This window comes from Passer domesticus, chromosome Z (genome assembly GCF_036417665.1).
Source record: "Passer domesticus isolate bPasDom1 chromosome Z, bPasDom1.hap1, whole genome shotgun sequence".
NCBI lineage: Eukaryota > Metazoa > Chordata > Aves > Passeriformes > Passeridae > Passer > Passer domesticus.
Genome location: NC_087512.1, coordinates 414,560 through 427,285, shown reverse-complemented (window position 1 = coordinate 427,285; position 12,726 = coordinate 414,560). Strand labels below are relative to the sequence as shown.

Genomic DNA, 12,726 nt, shown 5'->3' with positions numbered 1-12,726 from the left:
ACACAGAAAGGAGGACATGGAGAGCAAAGATGCTCCTGAACACTGGGCGTTCTCAGAGATGGAGATATTTTTAATATTCTATATGGGAAAGGTAGAAGTCTTTGGAGCTCAGCACAGTCAAGGTGAAAAAATTAAGAGACTGGATAATCTTCATCTGAATTTTTAAATTCCAGCAGGTATTTAAAGAACACACTGACCAAATTAAGAAACTGGATAATCTTCATCTGAATTTTTAAATTCCAGCAGGTATTTAAAGAACACACTGACCAAATTATAGGATTGAAGCCAGCAAACAGCAAATCCAGCTTTGCCTACTTCAGAGAGAACCTTTTCAGCAGGGTATTCCAAACACAGCTCCAAAATGAAGTACAAAGCATTAATCAAACCTCACAGCTGGATTGACTGTGGAGGGAGATAAATTGAAAAAAAGCCTCAGAAATTTAACCCAGGTAGATCACGCCACATGAAGCTGTTATTCTTCTGGTAACTTTGTTTTTTCAGAGTAAGAAAACAATGTGCATTTCACCCCTTTGGCTGCAATGAAGCACTTCCAGAAGCACAGTCCAGCTGTGCAGTAGGATAGAGATGAGACAGCAGCACAGGACAGGGAAAAGGAGAACAAAAAGGGGACACTGCAGCTCCTTCTGTTGTCCCAAAAGCACTCCTGCAAGGCAGTGCTGCACTGAGTTACCCATTCAACGGAGGAACACAAAAACAAGGAGAAAAATGAGAAACTTGTGAAGGGTTAGACACAGGTACAGAGCTGAAGGAGGTAACTGCCAGTCAGTCATTCCTCAGATCAACTGTACTTGGTACTTTTTAATGGTTTTAACTCAAAACTCAGATGTGCTAATGATGTTTGCTATTTACAAAATAGAGAGAGGATTGCAACTTGCACAGGGAGAACTCTGCCTCGAGATGAAATTTAACAATTCAAAGCAGACATGACCAAGTAGAACTGTCCAACATATGGGTTAATACCACTAGTACAGAAATGACTGAGAATGTCTGGGCTTTAACTGACAGTGAGAACAAACAGTGAAAAAAGGCAGATGCAGTATGAAAACGAAACAAGCACTAATGGCTAACCAGGGAGTCTTTGAAAAATTCCTCTTCCACATCAAACATGCCCTGCTTCTGGGACAAGTTCTGCTTGGATCTTCCACACCTCCAGGATTCCACATTGGCTTTCTCATATCACCCAACATCCTGATTTTAGAACTGCACCATTTCAGCTTGTGCTCTCACTAACAAAATTCTCCCCACTATTCTGTTTTGCAGCCATGATTTCAACTGAACCCCTGTTGATTCTAAATACCTCCATAAAAAAATGGCAAGTCATTATTTTCCCTTACTTTTCATACAGCTTATGACTACTTTCCTCTCTGCCACCAATACCAGCAAAATAAAAAAAAAATGTCCTTAGGGTCTGATAATGACAAATATCCCCTGGTGGAATTTTGTTTGTGCGAACTAAAACTGAGAAATTAATTGAAACTCCATTTTGGTTCTAATTAAAAATGTAAGAAATCCCAGGCTTTTCTTACAGCGTACCTTCTGTCATCTGGTTGTTTTAAATTCCCACATTAAGAAAACATTTTGAAAATGGAAATTTTGAACAGAATGATCATTTTTCTTGAAAGTCAGATAAATGGTAATTAAAACAGAATTTCTCAGTCCTTTATTTCAGCCATGTCTTCCAATGAAATATGGATTTCAAGAAAGAATCTGTGGATGGTGCAGCCAAGCTTTAGGGAACAACATGCAACACGAGGTGCTGTCTCCAGGCCAGACACACTGAGGGGCAGGCACTTGTTGTCAGATCTTGCTCAGGAGACATCCACATTATCCAGCTGCTCGATAGACATGTATGTAATGACTTTAATTAGTGCTGCATTACGTTATACAATTGTGTTCCAGTGTTCTTAATCCTTCCAAAGCCATGGGATTAGAAAGAGTATATACGTACCTTTTTGATAGTTTTTGTCTGCACAAGAGCAAGTTCTCTGTTCTCATCTGCTACATACAAGGAAAGCTTCACATAGGGGTCACTGCAAAAGAAGACAGCAGATTTAATGGCCTACAGTTGCCCAGCCAAAGAGCATTGCAGAAGGACTTTTTCATTTAACTGGCTAACAACAGCACCTCCAAACACTTCCAGTGGAATTGTCTTCAGTGAAAGCTCAGGACTCTGGTAAGCTACTGACACACTGAAAATGAGTGTTTGAATGTTAAACCCCACCCATAACAGCAGAGATCATTCTGCAGCTCTGTCCCTGCTGGGGACAAGAACTGCCTGTTCCCACAGGCATGCCCGTGGCACTCCATTAAAACCAGGCAGGGAAAAATGGGAGCCCTGGGGTCTGGAAGAGCCTGGCTGCAGCCAACCCCTGGAGGCTGACACAAGTGCAGCAGGAGGTGTTTTGAAGCAGTGGTTATAATTGTTTTGAGCCATAAAATCAAGCTGCACAGTGTCAGCAGTGATTCAGACAGACAGGGCAGAGAGCAACCTGCTCCAGTAGAAGCTGCTCCTGCCCGGGGCAGAGGGTGGAGCTGGATGATCCTTAAGGCCCCTGCCAACACAAACCATTCCATGGTTCTGTGCTTCAAACTGGCAGAAAGAGCACCCTGCAGGAACAGATGAACTTCACACGGGTACAGTGTCAGCAGGTGGAACTGGAGCAGGGCCTCTGCTCCAAGGGGGGAAATGGGTGCCCGAGTAAAAGCAGGAGCCTGACCTGCTCTGGGTGCTTCCCTCTCAAGGCTGCAGCACACTCTGCTGGATGGTGACCCAAGGCTTCTTGAATTCACAGTACCACCAGACACTCAGATTTACCAACCAAGTCATTGAAATGCTGACACTTTGAATTTAAGGAGCTATGTTGTGTCAGTATCACTACAGAACAGTCACGCTTGCATATTCATTATACTGGATGGATCAAATATCAAATGCCACAAAGGTGGAAACAAGAATGAACAAGACATCTTGTTGGATTGATTACTCCTATCAGTAGATGCACATAAATGCATCTACTCAATCTGCAATTAAGTTCAGCATTAAAAACCAAGGTTTAGAAGAAAGCAAAGCATCACTGATTATAAAGAAATGCTGGTGCTGTTTTGAATTGCCTGATGTACCGTACTAATATTTACAGGCATCCTCCCAGATTTGGGCTATCAATCCATACTTGGATGATAGTTGGTTCCTTTTAGGAACCATTAGAAATACTGCTATTTTTTAGTGCTAAAATACCCAGGATGACTCTTCTGCCTACAGAAAATGAGAACTGTGGCACAGAGATTATTTTTAAAATCTGTTTCTATTTTAAAAAATTAGAGAATGATCAAGTTTATTACCAATTTCAGCAAGGCAATTTTGCCTTTACTGAACAGACTACTGACATCTCTGCCTGCTCTAAAAGCAGGACAGAGTGAGTCAGACTGAGCTGAGCAGCCAAGCTCCTGGTCCTGAAGGTGCAGTTGGAGTTTACCCAAACGACTGGATATTTGAGACTGTTTACTTACACGCATTTGTTTACCTAAAACCAACACGTGGCTGGAGCCCAAGGGAAGTGGAACTGTCTCACAGAGCCCTGCACTCACCCGCCCTGCCCCGGGCTGCCCACCCCAGGGGCAGAGCAGCTCTGGGGGAGCTGCACAGGAACACAGCACAGAAGGGGTCCAGCTGAAGGCAATGGGCCATGGGGTCCCTGCCCAGCCCCAACAGGCCATGGGCAGCACAGAGGTCACCCACAGGCCAGACAATCCTTCACACTGCAGTTACAGGAGCTCTCAGTCACTAGAATGCACCTGATTAATGTTAAAATTCTTATCTTTGGAAGCCAGTAAATAAAAAGCATTGTAAAACTGTTAAGAAACTTGTTACTGAGAATCAGGCTCAGACTCCAACAAGCAAATAAACAGTGTAATTTGGAAGTGCCACTAAGTGAGCAGTGCAATCCAGGGGTCTGTACAGCCCCACTGCTTGGATCCTGCCCAGTGGCTGCCCTGCAGGTGACAGCAGCAGCACTCCTGGGATCCACACAGCTACAGGGAAATGAAACGAGTACAGAGGAGAAGAACACACACCAGCTGAGACTCCCTGGGGAGCAGACATTGTAACTGAACCAGCTGGGGAAGGAATCAGAGAACGGCAAAGAATGGAAGAAGGCAGAACCCCAGTCAAGTCACAGCAGAAAACAAAGTAACTGGGATCCCAGAGAACAGACACCACATGTCAGAGCAGCAGGAGAAACACCGAGGGAACTTCACAGGGGTTAACTGCACCCCAAAACCCAGCTAACAGCAAGTATTCCAGATACACGTGGCATCTTTGCAAGGGAAAATAAGTACCAACACAGCAGATCTATTAGACAAAAACATGAAAACCACTAAAATTGAGAAAAACTTACAAAAAAAATGAAATACAGCATCTGGTCTGTTAAAAGTCACTAGAAAACCTATCCACAAATTGGAATGAAACAGACACGAAGACAAGCAGTAAAATACCAGATTCCTGTCCCACAGCAGTGCCTGCAGATGTGTTAAAGGAAGGAAATCCTGATGATTCAGGTGATAGATGGCAATAATAAATGTAATAAATAAATAAAACCTGCTGAGAGCACAAAAAACCCCAACAAATCAATCAGGTGAGTCTGGACAATGCTCTCAAGCACACAGTGAGACTCTTGGGATGCTCTTTGCAGGGCCAGGAGCTGGGACTCAGTGATGGACTGATGGTCCAGTCCAACTCAGTGCATTCTATGGTTCTGTGATTCTAACTTATGAGCACAGACAGCAGACTCGAATCAGTCTGGAGCTGCCAGATATTCTCACCCTGAAACTGACTGATTAAAAGGAGGGGAGATGGGGATTAAAATGAAATAGTGCTTTCTTGACTTTCCTCAGGCAAACTCACTCATTCCTCAAGAAAGCACAAACCCCTTCGAGCACTCCTGGAAAGCACCATTCCAAGTGCTGCATGAATACTTTCATTGTGCTCTAAAAACAAATGGAAAATAAAGCAGCTCATCCCATCACAGCTCCTTGTGAACACCAGTCTCAGCCCTGAGCTGCTGATTTGTGTCAGGATTTAAAAGGGCGTGCTGGAAAAGCTTAGGAGTGTAAGTGACACTGGATGAGCAGAACGAAGCCCCTCCACTCACACAGATAACATCATGTATCTGACATATGGAACTATGTCAGTTCCGCACCTTGCTAGGAAAGCTCGCTGCAGAGGTCACTTGGAGGAGAAGTACTGGGTTTGCCTGGGGAAGAGGATAAAGGATTGAATGTGAAAATGGCACAAACCAGAAAACTTTCTCTACATCAATTTTTACACTAGTAGCAGTGCTAATTTGCCATCTTAATGAAACCTGCAGCACAACAAATTGGCAGTCATGGACTGCTAGGAGTCTGTCAATGTAGGAAATACCCAAGTGGAATCCACACAGTGCTCTGGCAGAATCACTGCAGCACCAGAAAATGGATCCAGGAAATGAACGGCAAGCCTGGAACCTGGGGACAGGACAGATGGCCAGCCCATCCCCAGAGTTCCCCTGGCAGCACTGCAAGCACAGGGACACCAGCACAGGGACACGACAGACTGACAGAGAGCTGCCCAACGCAGCGAGGCCGCTGTGTGCAAGAGGTAACCCGACTGCAGCTGCAGTGATGCTAAACCTACGTTCAGGCAACAGAGACATTTCAAAGGACCAAGCAGTGTTTGAAAGAGAAATGAGCCCAGTCACCATCCTACCAGTGACTGGAGATGAAGGGCAGTTGATCTGTGGACACCTATCTAAAATGCTCCTTGCTACAAAATCGAAAATTATTAGAAGCACCAAATCTCATCTATCCAAACGTGACTGGCCAAAACCTAAAGAGAACATCAGCACCTGCCAAGATCAGGAGAACCTTGAAGCTGATAACACTTCTCTAGAGAATGAAAGGGAATCCTAGGAAAACAGTGGTAATAATGAAAGTTGTATTAATCATAATCACAACTTAGTACAAAGAGAGTTTGGCAGAACATCCATCAAAACAACCTGAGGCTTTAAGAAATCCTTTTCCTGACCTCAGGAATCCCTCAGACATCCAGAATTAGCTATTTGCCATGGTTTTGTCACCTTGCAGTATTTGGCACTTTCTTAAAGCTCAAGCAACTGTAGATATATAATTATCATCTTTCATTTGAATCTCAGCATGAAAAGGCAAGCTTCCAGCTCTTCTTCTGGAGAACAAAAAGCACTGATGACTTAAAAACTCCAGCGAAAAATCTCAAGGAAGATCAGCCTCCTTTAAAAATCACATTCCTTTAGAGCAGTGTGAACCTAGGGCCCATGAACAGTGTCCCATTTGTTCACTTGAGTCTGGAATCACATCTGCTCTATACTTTTGAAACAGTTTTGAAAGCAAGTCTCAAACTAGCTTCTGCCAGTGACATGATGTATTATTTACTTATTTTAAGCTCTAAAAGAAGGGGGTGGAGAGCACAGGCACATGTGAAAGAACAATAGAACTACTAAGGCCTACATGGCTCTATTTTTATTTTAAAAGCTGAAACCGCCTCCCCACATATAAAATTTAGTAACACTTGTTATGCAAGTGCGTGAATGCCAGGCTTGTCACATGCAGGCAAACTTTGCATTTCAAAATAGCCCGACTAGTTTCCTTTGGAACTGTCTTGCACAAGATAATTTTGATTATGTCAGAAATACAGAACCATTCCCTTTGTGCTGCCCCTTTTCTGCCTCACATATCTGAAAGAACTGATCAACAGCTCCTGTAATTCTGGCTGCAGAAACAGCTCCAACATAAAGGCAGAGATGCCTCTCTCTCAAAGCCATATCCCAATCTGATTCTTGTCCTGGTCTTGAGGGGACCGCTATTTGGCTATCAGGTAATCCTCAGCCATCCCCTTTTCCCAGCCCCTCATCCATCTAACCCACCTGCCCTCTGCTCAGTGCAGGTACACACAGAACAACAACCTTACTGAGCCCGTAAGGCACGTGTCCCCTCGTACTCCTAAGGCAGAGAAGCTGCATGTTTCAGCAATCCCCAAAATGACCACCTCACATTTCTGTCAAGAACAGCAGAAGGCCTCAGGGCAGCTCCTCCCCAGGGGCTGAGGGCTGGGGCTCTGCCTGCTTTGGGGATGCCCCAGCTGTGGGCAGGTAGAGGCAGATGTGCCCAGCTCCCAGCGCTGTGGGAAGAGCCCTGCTCTGCACGGATGCTCTGGTGAGCTGCAGACTGCGCCTGCACGAGGGGAAACGCGCTTGTACACAACGTCCTTCAGCAGCACCGCTCACAAATCCACACCACTACACTGTCTGCAAAAACAGCCACCTCAAGGAGTCTCCACAAAATCATGGGAGCCCTTGGATAGCAGTTAACATCAGGGCTGAAAAGCAGGTTATGCTTGGCAAAAGGAAATTCCGTGAACCTGGAAATGTTTTTCAGAATCATTTAATCTTACTTAGAGAAGCTCTGGCTGTGCATGCACTTAGTGGAGCTTAAAAAATTCTAATTTTTTTTTTTTTAATGGCAATATTTTGCTTAGTCACTTTTAGATCCAAAGAGATGAGGGAAACAAATTCCCAAAACATGCATCATCAAAGAAGATTAGAATTACAATGAGATACTTCCAACCAAGTTTTATAGAGAGCAGTAAAAACAATGTTCTAAGGCAGAACCTCTTACAGTCGCTGTCATTTCATCCCAATAACCATTCCCCCGGTGACTTTCCCCACTCCTGCACAGTAAGGAGAAGTATAACAAGAATACACAGCAATTAAGTACATGGAATAGTCCAGAGCACACGGGCTGTGTTTGCTCCCTGGTTTCATTTTAGCACGAGCCTTCTGGGTTTCATCTTTCTGCCTGTACTGAGTAACATCCATTAAGAGTTTTTCTCAAAGAGAAGAAAGATTTTGACCTCACTGTCACACAAGTCTCATGTCCTGTGACACAAAGTGTCCAATCACACAAGGATACAGGAACATCAGCTTCTGGAAAGAAAACAAAACCTTACCTTACCCTTCACCGCGAAGCCAAACTTGCAATCCATGGTGCCTAAGCACCCCAAAATCTCATTCCTCCATACCAAATCCCAGAGCCATTTTACAGACCTCCCATTTTCCTTCTAGTGTTTTATTTTGCAAAGAAAAGCTCACACTTCTGACTCTACAAGAAATGTAGCAAGGCTTTACCAAAGAGCTGCTAGAGATGATGACTCACATCACAGACAGCTGCGAAGAAGTGCCTGTGGCTGAAAAAAGGAGTTGAAAATTACACCTCAAACCCCTCCTCCAGTGTCTCCACCTTCCTTTACCATGTTATGTTCTAATGAAGAGTAATGAGATGGATTCCTTTTGTGTTCTTGCTCTCTTGGAAGTCTCCCAGAGCATAAAGAATATTTTAATCTTCCAAAACAGATGGAAGTGTAAATATGGGGTTTTTTCCTCCCTGAGGCCAATTTTTTTTGCAAAGGTTAAATGAATGCTCTAACAGAATATTCATACATCAGCCCCTGGAGCTGAGGGGCTGATGTATGCATAGATCTTCCTATGCCACTTCACACTCCCAAAATATCTTAACAAGTCCCAAAATCCAGCGGGGGTGGGGAAGGAGAGAGAGAACTCTGTGACACCTGGCTTTTGGAAGAGAAAAGCTCAGCACAGTAGCTCTGCCTTAAATATTTAAGACCAAAAGCCTTTCCTTACACGATTTTATTGACATGCCCCTTTTTTCTTTTAAAGATACCAGATTCAGGTAAACTCACAGATCACAGCAGATAGCAGGCAGGTGGGAAAGCTGAGGAGCTGAATAGAGAAGTTTCTTTTCCCTTTACTCAAGTAACAATAAACATTTTATGTTTCTGTATTTGTACAAATAAATTTTTCCATTAATCTGATGAAAATTATTTTTCACTATGACATTATAACCGTCAGGAATTATTACCAAGTCCTCTTATTAAGTAGCAAGACCACATCCTCGAAGAAGCAGCATTTCTCCACTTAAAGCTCCTGAAATAGATACCCAGTGCATCCTAAAGACCATAGCATGCAGAAATGGGTAAAAACCTGCTGATTTCGGTGAAAAACCAGAAAGCCTGATTGGTCAGAAATCACCAGGTACCGGTTCGCGGCGAAGCTCTCTGGTGCCCTCTGCTGCCAGGCACAGCCCCGGCGAGATGCAGCACCCGCAGGGATGTAAAGGATACACGGATTCCCTGTGCCACGCCACTGCTCACTTCACACACCTGTGGGAGCATCAGCGTTACACAAACAAAACTATCGATTGCCCAGCACATCTCTGCTGAGCAGCCTTTCACCTCTCCTCCACGGCCACCCTGCAGACAGGGCCTCCTCCCAGGTGGGCACCCACAGCTGGCTCAGCATCTGCCCACCACTGCTGCTCCACCCGGCTTTAGGGGAGCACCCTTCATTCCGCAGGGAAAGCACGAGCCAGCTTGCTGCTTTCCTTCCCTTCCCACACTGCTAATAACATTTCCTTTCCTCTGCACTGGAAAAACTTCCACTGCAAATCAGCTAGGAAAAGGGAAAAGCAACAACAGAGTATGAACTCTCCCCTGCTTGAGCAAGTGCCCCCTAGCCAAGTGGCGCTGGGAATGTGGTCACAGGTCTGTTCACCTCCAGGGCCTCCCTCAGCCAGCAGCACACAGCACTCTCCCTCTGGCACACGTGCAAGTGCTGAAGAGGCACGCAGGAGCCAGATTATTTTTTTTAATTGCTTGATTAATTGATGCTATCACCTCCCTCCAATGGATCTGTCTGTGCTCACCAGGGAGCCATAGGTAGGAGAAGGGAACAGGCTGTTAGCCAATCCAGCTCCAAGGCAGCACGCGTGCCCTAGGAGGCAGCTCCAGGGGCACAGCTATCACCACAGTTTTTCCAATAGTTAAAACCAGATATAGCATAACTCAAAGTGGACTAGAAAAGTGATAGCAGACTTAAAAGAATAGGTACAGCTATCTGCCATCTTTGTCACCTGCAAAGATGAGAGCCACATGTGCTCTCCTGCCATCACACACCACAGTGACAGGACACACATGAATTAGGGAATTCAGCCACATTTCAGGCAGCCTTGCTCACAAAAGGAGTATACAGCATGACTTACAATCCTACCAGCAGCCTGGAACCTGCCTTCCCCAGCTCCACCATGGATCCTGGACACATGAAACCAAACCAGAAAAGGGGCTTTTCAGAAAAGAGCAGGTAAATGCAATAAACCCAGTGGCAACCCATAACTAACTCCTATACCGTTAGAAGCACAGCTCCCTGACAATGAAAAACATCTGCAACTTCAACTGAAAAGCACCTAACATTTTCAACTTCCAGACAGTCACAATTTTCACTTACTTCATGATTTAGAAGGCAAAATACAGTGCTGAAGGCACCCCATCAGCTCTACCTTTACTGGATACACACAACCTGAGTTCAGCCAGTACTTGCATTCTTGTATGAAATTCTTCAGTTATGAAGTCGGAAGGAAATAAATGCAAGCTGAAATTAAATAACGAAATCCCAATCTGCAGTACTACAGTTCACCATCAGTACACATCACAGACTTGTAATTTTACAGGGCAAAATATAGAGCAGGTTACAGACCCCTGCTTGCACCTACACTAACCAGCCTCTTGTGCCCACCTCCACTGCGCCTGTGCAGATGAAATGCCCCACATTTAACCATCACCTCGGGGTGCTCACACTCACTAATCCACTCTACATTCTAGCTGCTTTGTGTCATTGCAACTGCAATTCCATAAACTTCTGAACTATTAGGAATCATAGGAAGCTTTGAGGTTGGAAAAACCCTCCAAGATCTTTGGGTCCAGAACAAATTCACGTCCCCAGGTGCTACATCTGAACGGCTTTTTAATCCCTCCATGGATGGGGACTCCAGCGCTGCCCTGAGCAGCTGTGCCAGGGCTGGGCAGCCCTTTTGGGAAAGACGTTTTCCCTAATCCCCAACCTAAACCTCCCCTGGCACAGCCTGAGGCCCTTTCCTCTTGTCCTGCCCCTTGTTCTCTGGAAGCAGAGCCTGACCCCCACCCAGCAGCACTTTCCTGTCAGGGTGCTGTGGAGAGCAGGGTGGTTTCCCCCGAGTGTCCTTATTTGCTATTAAAATTATTTTCTAAGTCAAAAAGAAGTAAAAAAAAAAAAAAGCAAACTCAAAAGCATTGAGATTTCTTTCCTGTTACAATCTTCAGAAGAAAAGTCCAAGTTTCTCCAGTGCTCTACACTGTGAGAGACTTTCCTTAGATTTAATCAAGAAGGAAATGGCTTTTGGACTCTGCAAGCCCACAGGCAGTGTTCTATAATGGTAAAATTGATTAAAAACGGACAGGACAACCCACAGAGACACAAAACACCATGTACACCTTGTAGCTAACCCTTCACAGTCAGGCAGGAGCACGCTGACTGCTCTGCTCCAGTCTGCAGCCCTGCACAGCTCCACCACGCAGAGGCACAGCAGCTGCTGGGGCCTCAGCTCGGCAACACCAACGTGCTTTCAAATGACTGTACATTCACTCATTTGAAAGAGGAAAACAAATTTAAAAACACATGGAGGGAATATGTTTTTAACTCTGCTTTTATGAAAATCCTACTGACTTGATACCAATTTCCTTAAAATATGTTAATGCCCACATCAATAGGATTCAGTACTAATTACACTTGGATTTAACTTCATGCATTTTGAAAGATAAAAAGTTATGTTGCTGATGGTCAGCATCAAAAACTGTTCTTCAAAACAACACATTTGGAGAAAGAAAATAAAAGCTTTGGCATACCATATTCTGCACACAGCTACCAAAGGAATGCTTGTTGCAAATTTCACCCAAAATACTAAAGTTGATTAAACTTTTAATTGCTGCTTTCATGTAGTTTGAAGCTAGATACACAAGCTAATGAACAATTTGTAAGCATCATTAAATAAATGCAGGAAAACCCACAGGGAGGCTCATTCATACATTAAGAAATTAGTCATTTCAATAAAAGCTAAAATTGGATACCACTAATTTCAAACAGATAAAACCCTTCTAAGTAGATTGGAACATTTGCAGTAGAGCATTTTGTCATGCTTAGGCTAAAGAGAGCAGGAATGTCAAGCCTGAATTAAGGTTCAGAAAAAGCAAACTACTGGGTTTGGGCTGATTCCAGCTGCAGAGCCAGCTGTTACCTGGCTGGGTTCTGCGAGCCCTGAGCGGAGGGAGGACAGGCAGCAGCAGGCAGAGGTGCATTAGCAGCTGTGCAGCGCACAGCCAGCACCTGCAGCACCGCAGCCCGCGCAGCGCCCTGCCCGGCCCTGCCCTGCCCAAGGAGCGTGCTCCAAGGCGCTGCACAACACCCACCTGGCTCCAAAGATGTCTTTCTTTGCCAGATCGATGCCAGAAACCACCTTCACCCTGAGGATTCGAGACTCCTCCTGCAACAGAAAAGAAAGCGGGGTTAATGTTTATTCTGTACGCCATTCTGCAGAGCAGCAGCTGGCAAGAGGTCAGCAGATAGCAGGAGTCTCTCCTAGGGAGGATCTGGAGAAGAACCTCCTCTTGGAAGGCTTATCTGAATCCAGCCATGAGGAGTATTTGACTCCAGTCAGAGCTGTTAAGAGTTCAATAAAGGCAGCAGAAGTAGATAACAGTAATAACATCATAGCAATAATACTGTAACAATAATAGCAATAAAAGTAGGAGAGTATTTG

At 44.7% G+C, this 12,726-nt stretch overlaps 1 protein-coding gene across 5 annotated transcripts in view; it reads right to left on the bottom strand.

Annotated features, from left to right (window-relative positions):
- LOC135291032 (E3 ubiquitin-protein ligase NEDD4-like) overlaps positions 1-12,726 on the bottom strand; it is an 89,659-nt gene that overhangs the window by 47,900 nt on the left and 29,033 nt on the right. For 4 of the 5 annotated variants that reach the window (XM_064405025.1, XM_064405024.1, XM_064405026.1 and 1 more), the window contains 2 exons: positions 12,377-12,450; positions 1,970-2,051 (listed from right to left, as the gene is read on the bottom strand). In XM_064405025.1, the coding sequence (XP_064261095.1) occupies positions 1,970-2,051; positions 12,377-12,450 (156 nt within the window). Of the gene's footprint in view, positions 1-1,969; positions 2,052-8,032; positions 8,224-12,376; positions 12,451-12,726 lie in introns of those variants that run through there. The other variant, XM_064405028.1, reaches the window with a different exon arrangement.